Below are 13,334 nucleotides of genomic sequence, written 5' to 3'. Positions count from 1 at the left end.
ACCGATCTTCTGATCAGCAAGCCCTAGGCTCTGTGGTTTAGACCACAGCACCACCCGCGTCCCTACCCTAAGTCACTAAAATTATATAAATAAGTAAAATTAAAGGGCCTTTTAGCTTAGCACACATTTGGGTTTTTTAATGATAATATTCTGCTTCGTGGTTTTGAAGCCTTGCTTTGTGTAACCACCCCAAGTAGGTATCACAATCTCTTGGGTGCTTACCATGTTGGCAGTTCTTTACCATGCACTGAATCTAACTAAGTTCCACTTAGAGTAGATCCACTGAAATTAATGGACCTAAGTTAGTCGTGCCCATTAATTTCAATGGGCCTACTCTTGAGTAGCATTGGATATAACCCTATATATCTTTCTGTCTATGTTTGTTTGTTTGTTTGTTTGTTTGTTTGTTTGTTTGTTTGTTTTAAAAAACCTAAGCATTGTACTTTGGTTCTAGGATGTAGCTGTCACAATGATTTAACAATGGTGAATGCACAGAAGTTGTTTAATTTTTCTGAATCACATCAGAGCCATCATTCTCTTGTTGCACGCTTGCATATTAACAAACAACTTGTTGTAAACCAACTAGGACTTGCAAATGTGTCAAAAGTTCACTTTAAAATGAGTAATGCTTGAGCTTTATCAGATAGAGGCATTTAGGGAATAAAGGTTATTCTGTCAGGACCGCAGCTTGTTTCTGTTATAAAGAGGTTTGCTGCTTCTTGTAAAACTCTCACAAAAGTAAATGCAAGGACTGAAGCCCTGCCTACCCATGGAACGTATTGACAAATGTATTTTCTTTAAGCTGAACTAGTAACTAAGGTTGTGTAGTGGCCCTACCCACTTATTTCACTTTTCGTCCCACCTACTGCTGGCATGCCCAGAAAGTTAACCAAGAAGGAATGCATCCCTTCAGCTGAAAAAATGTTCCACTGTGATCTTAGCCTAGCTGCTAAGCTTTCCTAGAAAGAATTGTCATTTCTCAACCACAAGGCAGTTTTAAGCTGATGTTAGAGCACTAACTATAACCTCACCTTATTAAAATAAGAAAGCTGCACTGAAGATCCCGAAAATAGGAAGCAACACTTTTTTTTGTCGGAAATGACACAATTTCAAAATTTCCTGGTTAATATTATTACCTAATAACATACTACTGTGAAAAAACTTCTCTGACAGTGCTGATGATTTTCACACAGAACTTTCCTTTATTTTCACAGTGCAAAATTAAATATCCAGTTGCTGTTCTTTAATTAAATTAAAATTTAAAATGAATATAATATACGGCTGAGAAACGAAAACACTTAACTGAAATCAAAATGAGAAATACAAAAGTGTACGTGTTTGCATTAGAGAAACCTGGCAAGAATTCTCCAAAAGTGTATAGAAAGATCCAGTGAATAGCAACAATTATTAAAATTTGTAATCTACCCACAAAGTAAGAGGCTAAAGATCATGAGACTCCCTTTTAAAAATATATATATTCTGACTCTATACTGCATTGGATGGCTTTAAAAAAAAAAAGGTCTCAATTTTTCTTCCGGTGAAAGGTTTTGCAATGACAGTGTCCTTAAGTTCACAGAGAGGGAGGGAGGGAGTAAGTATAGTAAATAGATGACAGGCAGGCAGGCAGGCAGATATACATATATTCTAATTTTCTGTAATGCTTTTGCAAACGAAACAAAATGAAATATAAGCAGAGCCAGCAGAAACTACGGTATTAACCATAAACACAGATGACCAGCTTCAGTCTAGTGGTGTGGACCGCTTCCACCCATTGAACATGTGAGTAGAAGCACAGTGGTACCTCAGGTTACATATGCTTCAGGTTACATACGCTTCAGGTTACAGACTCCACTAACCCAGAAATAGTACCTCGGGTTAAGAACTTTGCTTCAGAATGAGAACAGAAATCGTGCAGCGGCAGCGCAGCGGCATCAGGAGGCCCCATTAGCTAAAGTGGTGCTTCAGGTTAAGAACAGTTTCAGGTTAAGAACAGACCCCCCAAAATGAATTAAATTCTTAACCCGAGGTACCACTGTACTACCAGTGTGGTTCCCCATTAGCAGCCACAAGTAGAAAACCCCCAAATGCACACTGAGCCTGCTGCCATGTGAAAGCATCTGACCCAATGCAGCCCAACTGCACCAGGCTGGTGCAGAGATCTTCTTGCCTGCCTCCTGCTGCTGCCCTGACTGTCGTACATGGCAGGGCTGCATTCGCAACAATGGCCTCACCGTGTTAGGAATGCTCCCTTAGCTTCTGGCAGCACAGCAGCAACAGGAGCATGGTAGGAGTCCCATGCGCCAGGACACTGCCCCATACACCTTTAAACGACAGCTAAGCTTAGCTATTAAAAAGACAAAAGTGCCTCATATTATCACACCATGTTTATGCTATTAGAATTATAGATATCAACTGTCTCCTAAAATTACATTTTGAAGATGTTTCATATGATTAAACTTAAATAACACATTATCCCACACATGATAACCTCGACTAAAATTTTATTCTCACTTCTACTTCTTTTTTTCCGTGCCAACCATTTCTCACACCAGAAGTTTGCAGATTGGCCAATGGAAGCGACAGTTTCCCTGATGTGCAATTCGCTCCCCTCTGCGCTTCCTCAAGAGGGGACCACAAACAGGATTTCATGTGACCAAAGGAACAGAAATAGGCCACTGCCTATTCTTGTAAATACTGCAGCTGTAAGGGAAATTTGTTCTAGGACACTTTGAGTCTCTGTGCTAAAGTTAACTCAGTTAACCGTGCACAAATGACTGCTACGTCACATGCAGCTTTAGGAGAAGAAGTATGTGTGCCATAAAGGAAAAGCGTTAAAAAGAGCACAGAGAAAGGCTGAAAACATCGACTGCTATATGAAATAGGTAAGGTCACACATGTGCACTCCACTTGCTACAGAAGTCCCACATTCAGAGGAAGTATGTCAGTGCACCTTCAAAGGGGCTCCGTCTCGGTGCCTGGCAGCTGATTGGTGCTGGCAGCGAACTCTGCCAGCTGCAGTGCAGCCAATCCCAGCCATGTCAGGGATGATGTCAGGTGTAGGGCAGGTGGCCACAGCTTGGGTGAAAGGTCTAACTGGAACCCCCTGCCAGGACAGTTTAAGGCCAAGGGATGGAGGTTCTCCACCACGGCAGTGTGCCACTCAATATCTAGGGAACAGCAGCAAGAAAGGACTTTCATGCCCTGTTTGTTTGCCACCATGTGAAGCAAAATGTTGAACTGGGTGGGCCTTTGACCTGGTACAACCAGGCTGGTATGTTCCTAATTATATTCCAAAGCATATATTGCTTTGGTGACTAAAGAGCTTCATAATGAGCTACTGAAAGAAGGAAGGAGTGATTGATCCACAGCAAAGTCTTTGCAATTCACAGTGGACTTCAATTGATCCAGACCTGAGACCTACCTCTGGCTCCCAACTCATTCACATATGCACTTTTGATGTAAAAATGGTGCTAATAATGCACATTATTAAACCCAAAAGGGCAATTCACAGAGTAAGAGACATAGTGTTTCCTTAGCCTTACTGCTAAATAAAAAACAGTGTAGCAGGCAAGTGGTCTGAAATGGGAGAAAGGAGTACGTGATTCAGGGAGGACGGAAATGAAAGCAGGACCACTCAAGCAATTAAGAACTTGGCAACTGTACAGAGAGATCTGTAACTGGATTACCCTCTATGTCCAGCAAAGAACTTTCCTCCCAACCAGCCCAGGTGGCAAGGAGTGGAGTGAGGATGGTTTGGCATCCTTGTTCCTTCTAGATCTCACTTCCTGTAGCCAGACATCACTTCCTGGGCCCCCAGCGACTGCCATGATGGCAACCAGTTGGCAGCCAAGCTACCCACCGCAACAGACACTTCTGTATTCTATCTACCACAGTGGACACTTCTGTGTTCTAGTGTCCAGCATAGTTAATACTCTGGGGAAAGTCTAGAAAGCCACAGAAACAGACTAGAAACGGAACTTAGTGTTCCTGTTCCATAGAGAGTTCCCTTGCTACAATCATTATTGAAAAAGGCTCTTGACTTTCTCCTGGCACTTTACAGCACTCCATGGAAATGGGTAAAACAAGTGTCTCATTGGAAAAATGTGTTCTAGTCCAGGCAACACATGTAGTGCACCTTTGGTTTGGTCAGCCTTACCTGGAGCCAAATATGGCAGCAAAAGCTTTGCTGCAACCCACCTGGGATGGTCTCATGACCCACCTATGAATCCTGACCTGAAGACCTGTGCTCCATTGCTTAGGAAGCAAGGTTAGTTGGGAGAATACTTCCCCCACACACATCGACTTATCAGCCTAAGTAATGCACTTAGATCAGATGTTTGGGCCTGTTCCATGAGCTGACTGCCTTGAGGGCAATCATGGTTTGGAGAGCAAGCAAAAACTATAGTTAGGTGTAAAAACGAAACCATAGTTTGTTGTGAAACAGAAAAGGGTGGGAAGGGCAGTAAGCCAGTGGTAGAGGCATTCAAAAGTTAGCAAATTCAAATCACAAAACCACCTTAAGATAAGGCTGGGAAAGACCCTTATCTTAGACCCAGGAGAACCAGAACCTCTGCAAGTCAGTGTGGAAAATAGACCCACAGGCTGTATAAAGGACTACAACTCCCATCATTCCCAACCGTTGGCCTTGCTCAGTGAAGTTGATGGGAGTTGAGCCAAACAACCTCTGGAGCACACTACACTGACTATTCCCGCTCTAGGTGGTGCATATGCATGCACACTAACATTGTATAACATTAGAGGCAGCTTGATAAGACTGCTGATGAACTGAAATCGATCCCTGCAGTGGCACTTAGCCTGCAAAAATATATTAATTAAAAGACATAGGCATTAACAATGTTTCAACAAACAAAAACACACTGAATAAGATGAGACCAGCCAACTGATGTTTGAAAACCTTCATTGAGGCTTGTGGCTGGGGGGAAAAAACCCTGAGTGGTACAAAAAAATGAGGAAGAAGAAACGTAAGTATAAGACGATGCAAGACTGCTTGTGAAACTAAATTTCTCTAACGTTAGTATACTTGCATAGCCCTGGATTAGCCGTCTCGTCTTCCTACAAGAAGAGGTAAGCTATTTTAGTCATCTGCTTGTCTTAAAGATCTTTATTAACAAGCTACTTTCAGAAATGTTGATTCACAGAATTATTACTTTTTAAAGAAAAAGAAATTATTATTTTTTAAGTCTGCCAGTATAGTCAGTATATTAATTGCACTGGTAAGGATGAGATCTAATCTCCTTTGTTGTCTAGAGTAACAAGGCTTTAGTTAGTTAGCACAATGAAATGGAATGCTTTACTACCGAACGCAAGGCATCTAGAGAAGCAGCACTGTTTAGATTTAGACTTGCTAAATCAGATAAACTATTGCATTCTTATCCTGCCCTCCCTCCAAGGAGTCAAGGTTGGTTTTTCATGATGGATGGAGACACATTTTCAGCCCATGGACACATTCCCTCTTGATTGACAACCTAACAGCAGCTGTATGCGAGAGATGGGTGTGACCACACACAGAGAGAGAACGCACATTCTTGTATACACAGATGCATGCATACAAATACACACTCTCCCACTCCTCCAGTGATTCGGCTTGAAAAAAAGAGTGTTTTAGCTTTTCTAATTGCTGGAGCAGGGTTGGAGAAGATCTTCCTGGAAACTGTAGTCGGCAAGAGAGGATTAGCCAAAAGAAGACCCTTTCCCCCACAAGTCTGAATGTGTTAGGGGGGCATTTTCAACAAGGTGGGTGACAACTGTGAGCCCCTCTGAAAACACCCTTGCCCCACTGCAATCATGTTTAGAATGAGCTTTCTATTCTACTCAGTTCTGTTGGAGCCTATTTACAGCATGGCCTCAGATGGACGGGGGGGGGGGGGTGTATTGTCCCAGCTGGGGGTACAATACAGTCTTCTGAGTTATTTTCTGAATTCAGTAGTCGCAATCCAGAGGAAGAAACAACTAGCTCCAAACATGAGGTGGAGCCTTGGGGTTTTCTGGAACGCAGTTCCTTTTAAAAGCCATTAATAATGTAGGACAGACCCTTGCTACCTACGTCGGCCCTGCTAATCCTGTGGTTAAGTGGCACAAACTCTTTATGGTTTGAGGGAATCGGGTGCACCTAGCACCCGAAAATATACCTGTTCATAAATTCCTTATACATTTTTTACAAATGTCCTTATTGCCTGAGGAACTATGCATGGAATGGGGGGTGGGGCAATAAGTGTTAGCACTCACATAGGATCCTTATGATTTTAAGAGAAAAGCCACTTTACTGTGGAGCGGCAGCAGTGAAATGGGGGAATTTTACCACTTTCCTAACCTGGCTGCCACTTTCCACCGCAACTTCCTCCATACACACACTAAGGTGTTTTATCTTTGCAAACATGTGTCTTGAACAATGCAGGGGAAGTGATAGCCGAACGGAGTTAAGCCACCACTCCTCTTCTCCAAAACCTAGAAGCGTTCTGTGTCACTGTTCTAACCTTCTGTTAAATAATTCTTCCTCAGTCTCTCTTTCAAACCATGAATGGAAGTCTCAGCATCTCCAATGGGACAGCATCCTTGGCTGGACAATGCCACCGAGACACCAGGATAGCGCATGTGGTATTCCCAGTCCTGTACGGCATTCTTTTCCTTGCTGGATTTCTGCTGAACAGTTTGGCTCTGTTGGCTTTCTTCCAGATTCGGACCACATCGAGTTTCCACGTGTACCTTAAGAATATATTGCTTTCTGATTTCGTAATGACACTGATGCTGCCGCTGAAGATTCTGACGGATTCAGAACTTGGGCTGTGGCAACTTAAAGCTTTCGTCTGCCGTTTCTCGGCTGTAATATTCTACGAGACAATGTACATAAGCATTGTGCTCCTTGGACTTATTTCGCTAGACAGGTTCCTCAAGATCGTTCGGCCATTTGGGAAGTTTTGGTTGCATAATGTCACTTCGGCAAAAATTCTTTCTGGCTCTGTGTGGTTCTTCTTTTTCGCCCTCTCCTTGCCAAACATGATTTTGTCAAACCGCGAAGCCACACGTCTCTCTGTAAGGAAGTGTGCTTCCCTGAAGAATCAGTTGGGACTGAAGTGGCATGAAGCTGTCAACTACATATGCCAGCTCATCTTCTGGACTGTGCTAATCTTAATGCTCCTGTTTTATATCATTATTGCTAAGAGGATCTATAGCTCTTATGTAAAAACCCAGACAAAAGAGTGCAAGATCAAACAAAGGGCTAAGAGCAAGGTATTTATAATTGTAGCTGTTTTCTTCATCTGCTTTGGCCCTTTTCATTTCGCCCGAGTACCTTACACTCTTAGCCAGATTGGCAAGAATATTGACTGCAGTATGCAGAACCAACTATACATTGCTAAAGAAAGCACCCTTTGGTTAGCAACTGCAAATATATGTATGGACCCACTGATATACATATTCTTGTGCCGACAATTTGTTGAAAAGGCTTTTTGTGTTAAATTACGAAAATCTAGGTATACAACTCAAGAAAATCAAACTATTGCACTGGACACTGGAATATCTACATAGACATCTTGGTTGGTGGCAACTTCTTATTCTAACATTTGCACTACATTGCTGTCAAATTAAAATGCATTTTAGTTTCAAGTGGGTTGTTGTGTGATGTGATTCCATTCTGAATGATTGAAATTTTAGCCAGCAAAGGAGCAACTTAATTAGAGTGAATGGACACTAACAGCCATTCACTTTAATTGAATGTACAGTGGTACCTCGGGTTACAGATGCTTCAGGTTACAGACTCCGTTAACCCAGAAATAGTACCTCGGGTTAAGAACTTTGCTTCAGGATGAGAACAGAAATCATATGCAGCGGCGGCGCAGCAGCAGCAGCGGGAGACCCCATTAGCTAAAGTGGTGCTTCAGGTTAAGAACAGTTTCAGGTTAAGAACGGACCTCCAGAACAAATTACCGTATTTTTCGCTCTATAACACGCACCAGACCATAACACACACATAGTTTTTAGAGGAGGAAAACAAGAAAAAAATATTCTAAACAAAACAGTGGATATATGATTTTTGTGGTTCATGCTGTGGCCAAAGACATGTGATCTGACAGTGAGTTTGGAGTAGCCCAATGCAAAAATCCTGAGGATCCATGTGGATCCATGCTTTGTAACCACGTTTTTGCACCACTGCGGCTCCAGGCAACAGTGGGTGCGTGATTTTTTTGGTGCAAGATGTAGCCATGGACATGCCATGTGATCTGATGGTGAATTTGGGGTGACCCAGTGCAAAAATCCTGAGGATCCATGTGGATCCGTGCTTTGTAACCACGTTTTAAGTGGGGAAGGAAGGAAAAGCACTCAAGGGACAAGGAGCACGCGTGGGGTGTGTGGAGGATGCTGCTGCTAATAATGCAGGAGATGAGTTTAAGGGGAGAAGAAGCACGCTGGGGTGGGTGGAGAAGGATGCTGCTAATAATGAAGAAGAGGGGTATGAGGGAAGAAGGCTCCTCTCCCCTCCCACTTTGCTCCTTTAAAGAAGCAGGCTCTCTGTCCCTCTCCCCTCCCCACTCCGCGGCTCTTCTCCTGCTTTGCTGTTTCAAAGCGAGCCACGGAGGAGGGAAGGAAGGGGAACCATGGATCCTCTGCTCATGACTGCAGCAGATCCCCTCTGCCACCCGCAGGCATTTGCTCCATAACACGCACAGACATTTCCCCTTACTTTCTAGGAGGAAAAAAGTGAGTGTTATGGTGCAAAAAATACGGTAAGTTCTTAACCCGAGGTACTCTTCTGTGAAGAGGGCACAGCTGTTCCTAATACCCAGACACTGAAACTAAATTAGACAGACAGACAGATATGCTAATGGTCACCATCATATACTTATGTGATAATGAGCTCTAGAGATTGCATTCTATGGAAAGTAGTCTGTTACTGTCTGGGACTGGTAGGGCTCTGAGAAGTGTGTAGAAGAGATAGTGAAGCCAGAGGCTGATCTATATGGCATGCATGCTGTAGAGACTGAATGTGGGTCCAATGGTCAAGAAGGCGGTTTCTGCACATGCTGCAGAGGGAAGCGAGGGGCAGATGGATCTCATTAACTTGGGAAGTTAGTTCATCTATGAAAAGGAAAACGCTCATCCTAAACATTTACTGCCTTGTGGGATATCTTCAGGAGAAGAAAAGGCTAAGGAGAAAATCTGTCCCTAAGATAGTCGGATGTCGCTTTGTATGCCTCCTTCTGGCAACTCCAGCAGCCAAGCTGATGCCAAACATATGGCTCTGCTTTCCTTTGGACCGCATCTGTGAGGCTGTGAGGGGGGTCTTGTCATCTGGGCAGCTTCATATGCGCTGCCCAGGCCCGCACCTCAGGGAGGTAACTTCTGTGCTGCTAACACAGCGGTTTGACTTCACCCCCGGAGGCTCACTCCACTGTGTCTTGAGACAGACAGATGCCAACAACTATTTTCTCCTATATGTTATATAGGTAATAGATAATTACCTACTTAATATAGTGGGTAAATATGTGCTGGCAGGACATGCTGCACAACAGTAAGGGGCCTAAACTTAACGATGGGTGTAACCATGATATAAAACAGAGTTGCTCCTTAAAACGAGGGTGCGCCAAAGGCATGTGGAATGCTTGAATCAGCTGCTTTTCAACTTCTTTCAACTTTCAGCAAGGGATGCCAAATATTATTATTTTTATAGTAAGGAAGGGCAAGATGAAAGGTTAAATTAAGTATATCAACTTCAAACTTTGTCTGGAAAAAAGAATTCTTTGCTTGCTTCTGGTTCCTGCTGGAGTGGTGAAATGAGAAACACTAGCCTTGCAGTATAATGAAAAATATACTCAAGCAAGGTTCGTTTTCTTACATTTCTTGGCCAAATTTACAGCCAAGAGGCCCTGAGTGGCCACTCTTGATAGAGAAAGTATTTGGAACAAAGTGAAGATAAAGCAGAATTCTGCTTATGCATTTCTGTATAGTCAATTCTAACCCAGCGGATGGGGGTGGTTCAGAATGCAAATTCTCCCAGTTCAGAATGCCTTGTTCTAACAGAAATTGAGTCCAGACTTTTCTGAATGTTGGGCCTGAGCTTGTATTGTTGTTTGTACCACCAGCAGCAGCCTGACCCCTCTCCCATTTCAGACACTTTACTGGGAGTAGGCATGGGTCAATAGCAATGTTATGAGCGAATTATTTCTCTCCCTGCCTTACTTCCACTGAGGTGCCTAGAACACTGCAGAAACAGCATCCCAGACACAGGAACCTTGGGAAATCATTGCAGAATTCTAGGCATTCCAAGAGAGGGAAGAGTGTCAGACAAAGACATTGGGTGCTGTTGTCCACTGCCAGGAAAGTTTGGGAGAATAGAAGGGAAATAAGTAAAGAGTGTCAGTCAATCTATTCACTTTTTTGCAGTATTTCCTTGCAAATTATTGGAAAGGCTTGAAAGTGTTTTTTTTAAAGAGCTTGCAAGGAGCAATAAAAAAATGAGCTAAAAGTGAGACAAGATAAGGGGAGCCTACCCACTAATAGCAGTAGAAAGGCCTTCAGTTTCTGTAATGTTGTCAGTGAGGCAGGGAGAGAGGGAAGAAGATGCTTGCATCAAAAAGTCCATAATATAACCAGCCAAAATAAAGCACAACATACTTTTTTACTTGTCACATGTTTCTTGGGCGGGGAGGGGGGCAGTAGCTTTTATGCCTATTAAAGCAAGTATAGTTTGTTTCCTACTTGAATCCATCATAAACATGTTACACAACTATTATTATGCAGGTGGGGAATTTCAAGGGAAACAAAACATTTTCTTTACCACTTCAGCAGGAACTGTGCTTTCCATCTGTGTGGGCTGTGCAATCCTCAGACTGCAGCTCATGACTGAATAGGGCTCCATCTATGCAATTAATTAATTATGCCATCGTTGTCATATTCTTTTGTTGCTTGATCTACAAAGGTTGCAAGGGCAACTTCCAACAAATGCACAGAAGTAAAAAAATAAAATAAAATGATCGCACATTAAGTCCCAACAAGTGAAACACCTCCCTTTACCAACTGCATCAACATGATGACCATTAAAGACAGTGTTCTTGCACAAGAAAATATAAACTTCGCAAGAAAAAATAAGCTAAGAATCAAATGCCTGGGAGTAGAATGGGGTGGTGAACCTCAAGGTCAGGGGCCTGCCAGGCCTCCACATTTGACACATGAGCTCATTTTGACCAAACCATGCCTACCTGCCTCATACCTGATACCCTATGTCCATCTATCAATATCTAAAAGACCACAGCTGCTGCTGCTGCTGTATTACTGCTAAGAAGAAAACAAAGCACCAGACTGTCAACTTGAAAGTCATCATAGGTTCTTTTGCAGGGTTCTCCCTCCTCTTCTCATTAACTTTGCACTTGGCAGCATGTATGTTACCAACCACATGGTGCGTTCCATTATATGCTGACTAGGCTTTAACAAGCCTCAGCTTGCGAGTCGGCAAACTATGCGCCCAGATTAGAAGCAACACAGGGCTCAATTTTAACTATTTATAGACTACTATAAATTGCATTTGTATATTAACAGAACTGCCATAGCTACACTTATGGAAACACCTATTCATGAATCCCCAGTGTGTCTGCCGATGCAGTTATAGATTCTATGGAGAGATCAGAAAAGTATGCAACTTAATCTATCCATTTAAATTGGATATTAAGTATCCGGCCCTCTTAACAAAACATGGAAATGTAGAGGTTTGGGGGGGGGGGAGTAAATTTGTCTTCATACCCATTTCTGGTCAGTGGTACAGGTTGTGTATGACCTGACTGCATCTGACCATCCAGAACAGTCTAGTTTTAAAGATCCCATAAATTCTCCCATAACATAGTGGTTGCCCATCAACAGATAGCACCCAGGCAGCAGCCCATCTAGTCATGGTGGCGAGACGTATTATAAATCTATTACAATTATTATAACATACTCATCTATACATATAACAGTGCAGTCCTATGCATGTTTTCAAAGAAGTGGAGCTCACTGCATTCCATGAGTGTCCACAAGACTGCAGTCTTAATTAACATATGTAGGTCTGTGTCCTCTTTTTCAGTGATGCATTGCCTCCTTTTTTGGTGATGTATAAGTGTGTGGTAGCTCCACCTTGCAGTGATTGCGCTGGCAAATTTTTTTTTGCAAGGAAGAGTTGGCATGTTTTTAGAGATGAAGCGGAACAGAGAGAAAAAATACATTTGCCGTACAGTGTTACAACCCACCTCATGCAGGAGCCCAGAATGAGAGGAGGATCAACCAGTCATATTAAGAGGACCAGCTGCAGAGGGGCTGAACCCAAGTCCAAACCCAAGTCAGTGAGGACCCCCTTGAATTAGAGACACCCACAGCACAACTTCTGAGCCAGATTCGCCTGAAGGATCATTCTTTTCTAAATAAGGGACCTCACATTTCGCTGTACTTGCTCACCAACACAGACAACAGACAGGGTGGGACTGGACATTTAAGATGTTACATGGGTTCCAGACCTTTTAAACTCCACTCTTTAGGAAGGAGACAAGACCTGGCAGGGGTAGTATGGCCCAAGAAAGGTTTAAAAGAAACCCTGAGTTCAGAGACAGACCTTGCTGGAGCAAATTGTCTACTTTTAGTTATCCATAATAATCATAATGTATTATTTATACCCCGCCGATCTGGCTGAGTTTCCCCAGCCACTCTGGGCTGCTCCCAATCGAGTGTTAAAAACAATACAGCATTAAATATTAAAAACTTCCCTAAAGATGGCTGCCTTCAGGTGTCTTTTAAAAATAGGATAGCTGCTTATTTCCTTCACATCTGATGGGAGGGTGTTCCACAGGGCGGGCACCACTACCGAGAAGGCCCTCTGTCTGGTTCCCTGTAACCTCTCAGTGAGGGAACCGCTAGAAGGCGCTTGGCGCTGGATCTCAGTGTCCGGGCTAAACGATGGGGGTGGAGATGCTCCTTCAGGTATACAGGACTGAGGCCAAGGTCCACAATTGAAGCTTTCAGCAACTGAGGGACTATGGTCACTTCAACACCATCGTTTTACGGAACTGTCATCTTGAATGTTTTCCACCACAAAGATTGTGGGGAGGTTAGTTGATGCTGGCTATTTATTGAGGATTCATTCCTATCTATTTGCAGGGTGGGGTTAGACCTCATTCTATCAAGCAAATACTGTTCCGAACTTCCCAGCGCAATTTCCCCATTGCTGTCAATATCACAAAACATCTGACGTTGGGGGAAGCAGTTCTGTTATTATTGCTGGTTTTCGGAATTTTTATTATTTAATTAAATAGTATGAAATATAACTTCTGTAAGCATCCTGTAAAACATGTTTTCCA

General features: G+C 42.9%; 2 protein-coding genes across 7 annotated transcripts in view; one reads left to right on the top strand and one right to left on the bottom strand.

The window, feature by feature from the left end:
• MED12L (mediator complex subunit 12L) overlaps window positions 1-13,334 on the bottom strand; it is a 178,267-nt gene that overhangs the window by 72,187 nt on the left and 92,746 nt on the right. The gene's annotated exons all lie outside the window — the stretch shown is intronic.
• P2RY13 (purinergic receptor P2Y13) lies at window positions 4,957-7,623 on the top strand. Its single transcript, XM_081862787.1, has 2 exons — window positions 4,957-5,085; window positions 6,520-7,623. The coding sequence occupies exon 2, from the start codon at window positions 6,535-6,537 to the stop codon at window positions 7,543-7,545; it is 1,011 nt and encodes a 336-aa protein (XP_081718913.1). The 5' UTR covers window positions 4,957-5,085; window positions 6,520-6,534; the 3' UTR covers window positions 7,546-7,623.

Source organism: Podarcis erhardii (genome assembly GCF_964252035.2).
Source record: "Podarcis erhardii genome assembly, chromosome: 5".
NCBI classification, from domain to species: Eukaryota; Metazoa; Chordata; class Lepidosauria; order Squamata; family Lacertidae; genus Podarcis; species Podarcis erhardii.
Note: the sequence above shows the minus strand (reverse complement) of the source record. Positions and strands in the feature narration are given on the sequence as shown.

Coding starts and splice junctions, on each gene's coding strand:
- P2RY13 (XM_081862787.1), top strand. CDS start 6,535: ATGAATGGAAGTCTCAGCATCTCCAATGGGACAGCATCCTTGGCTGGA.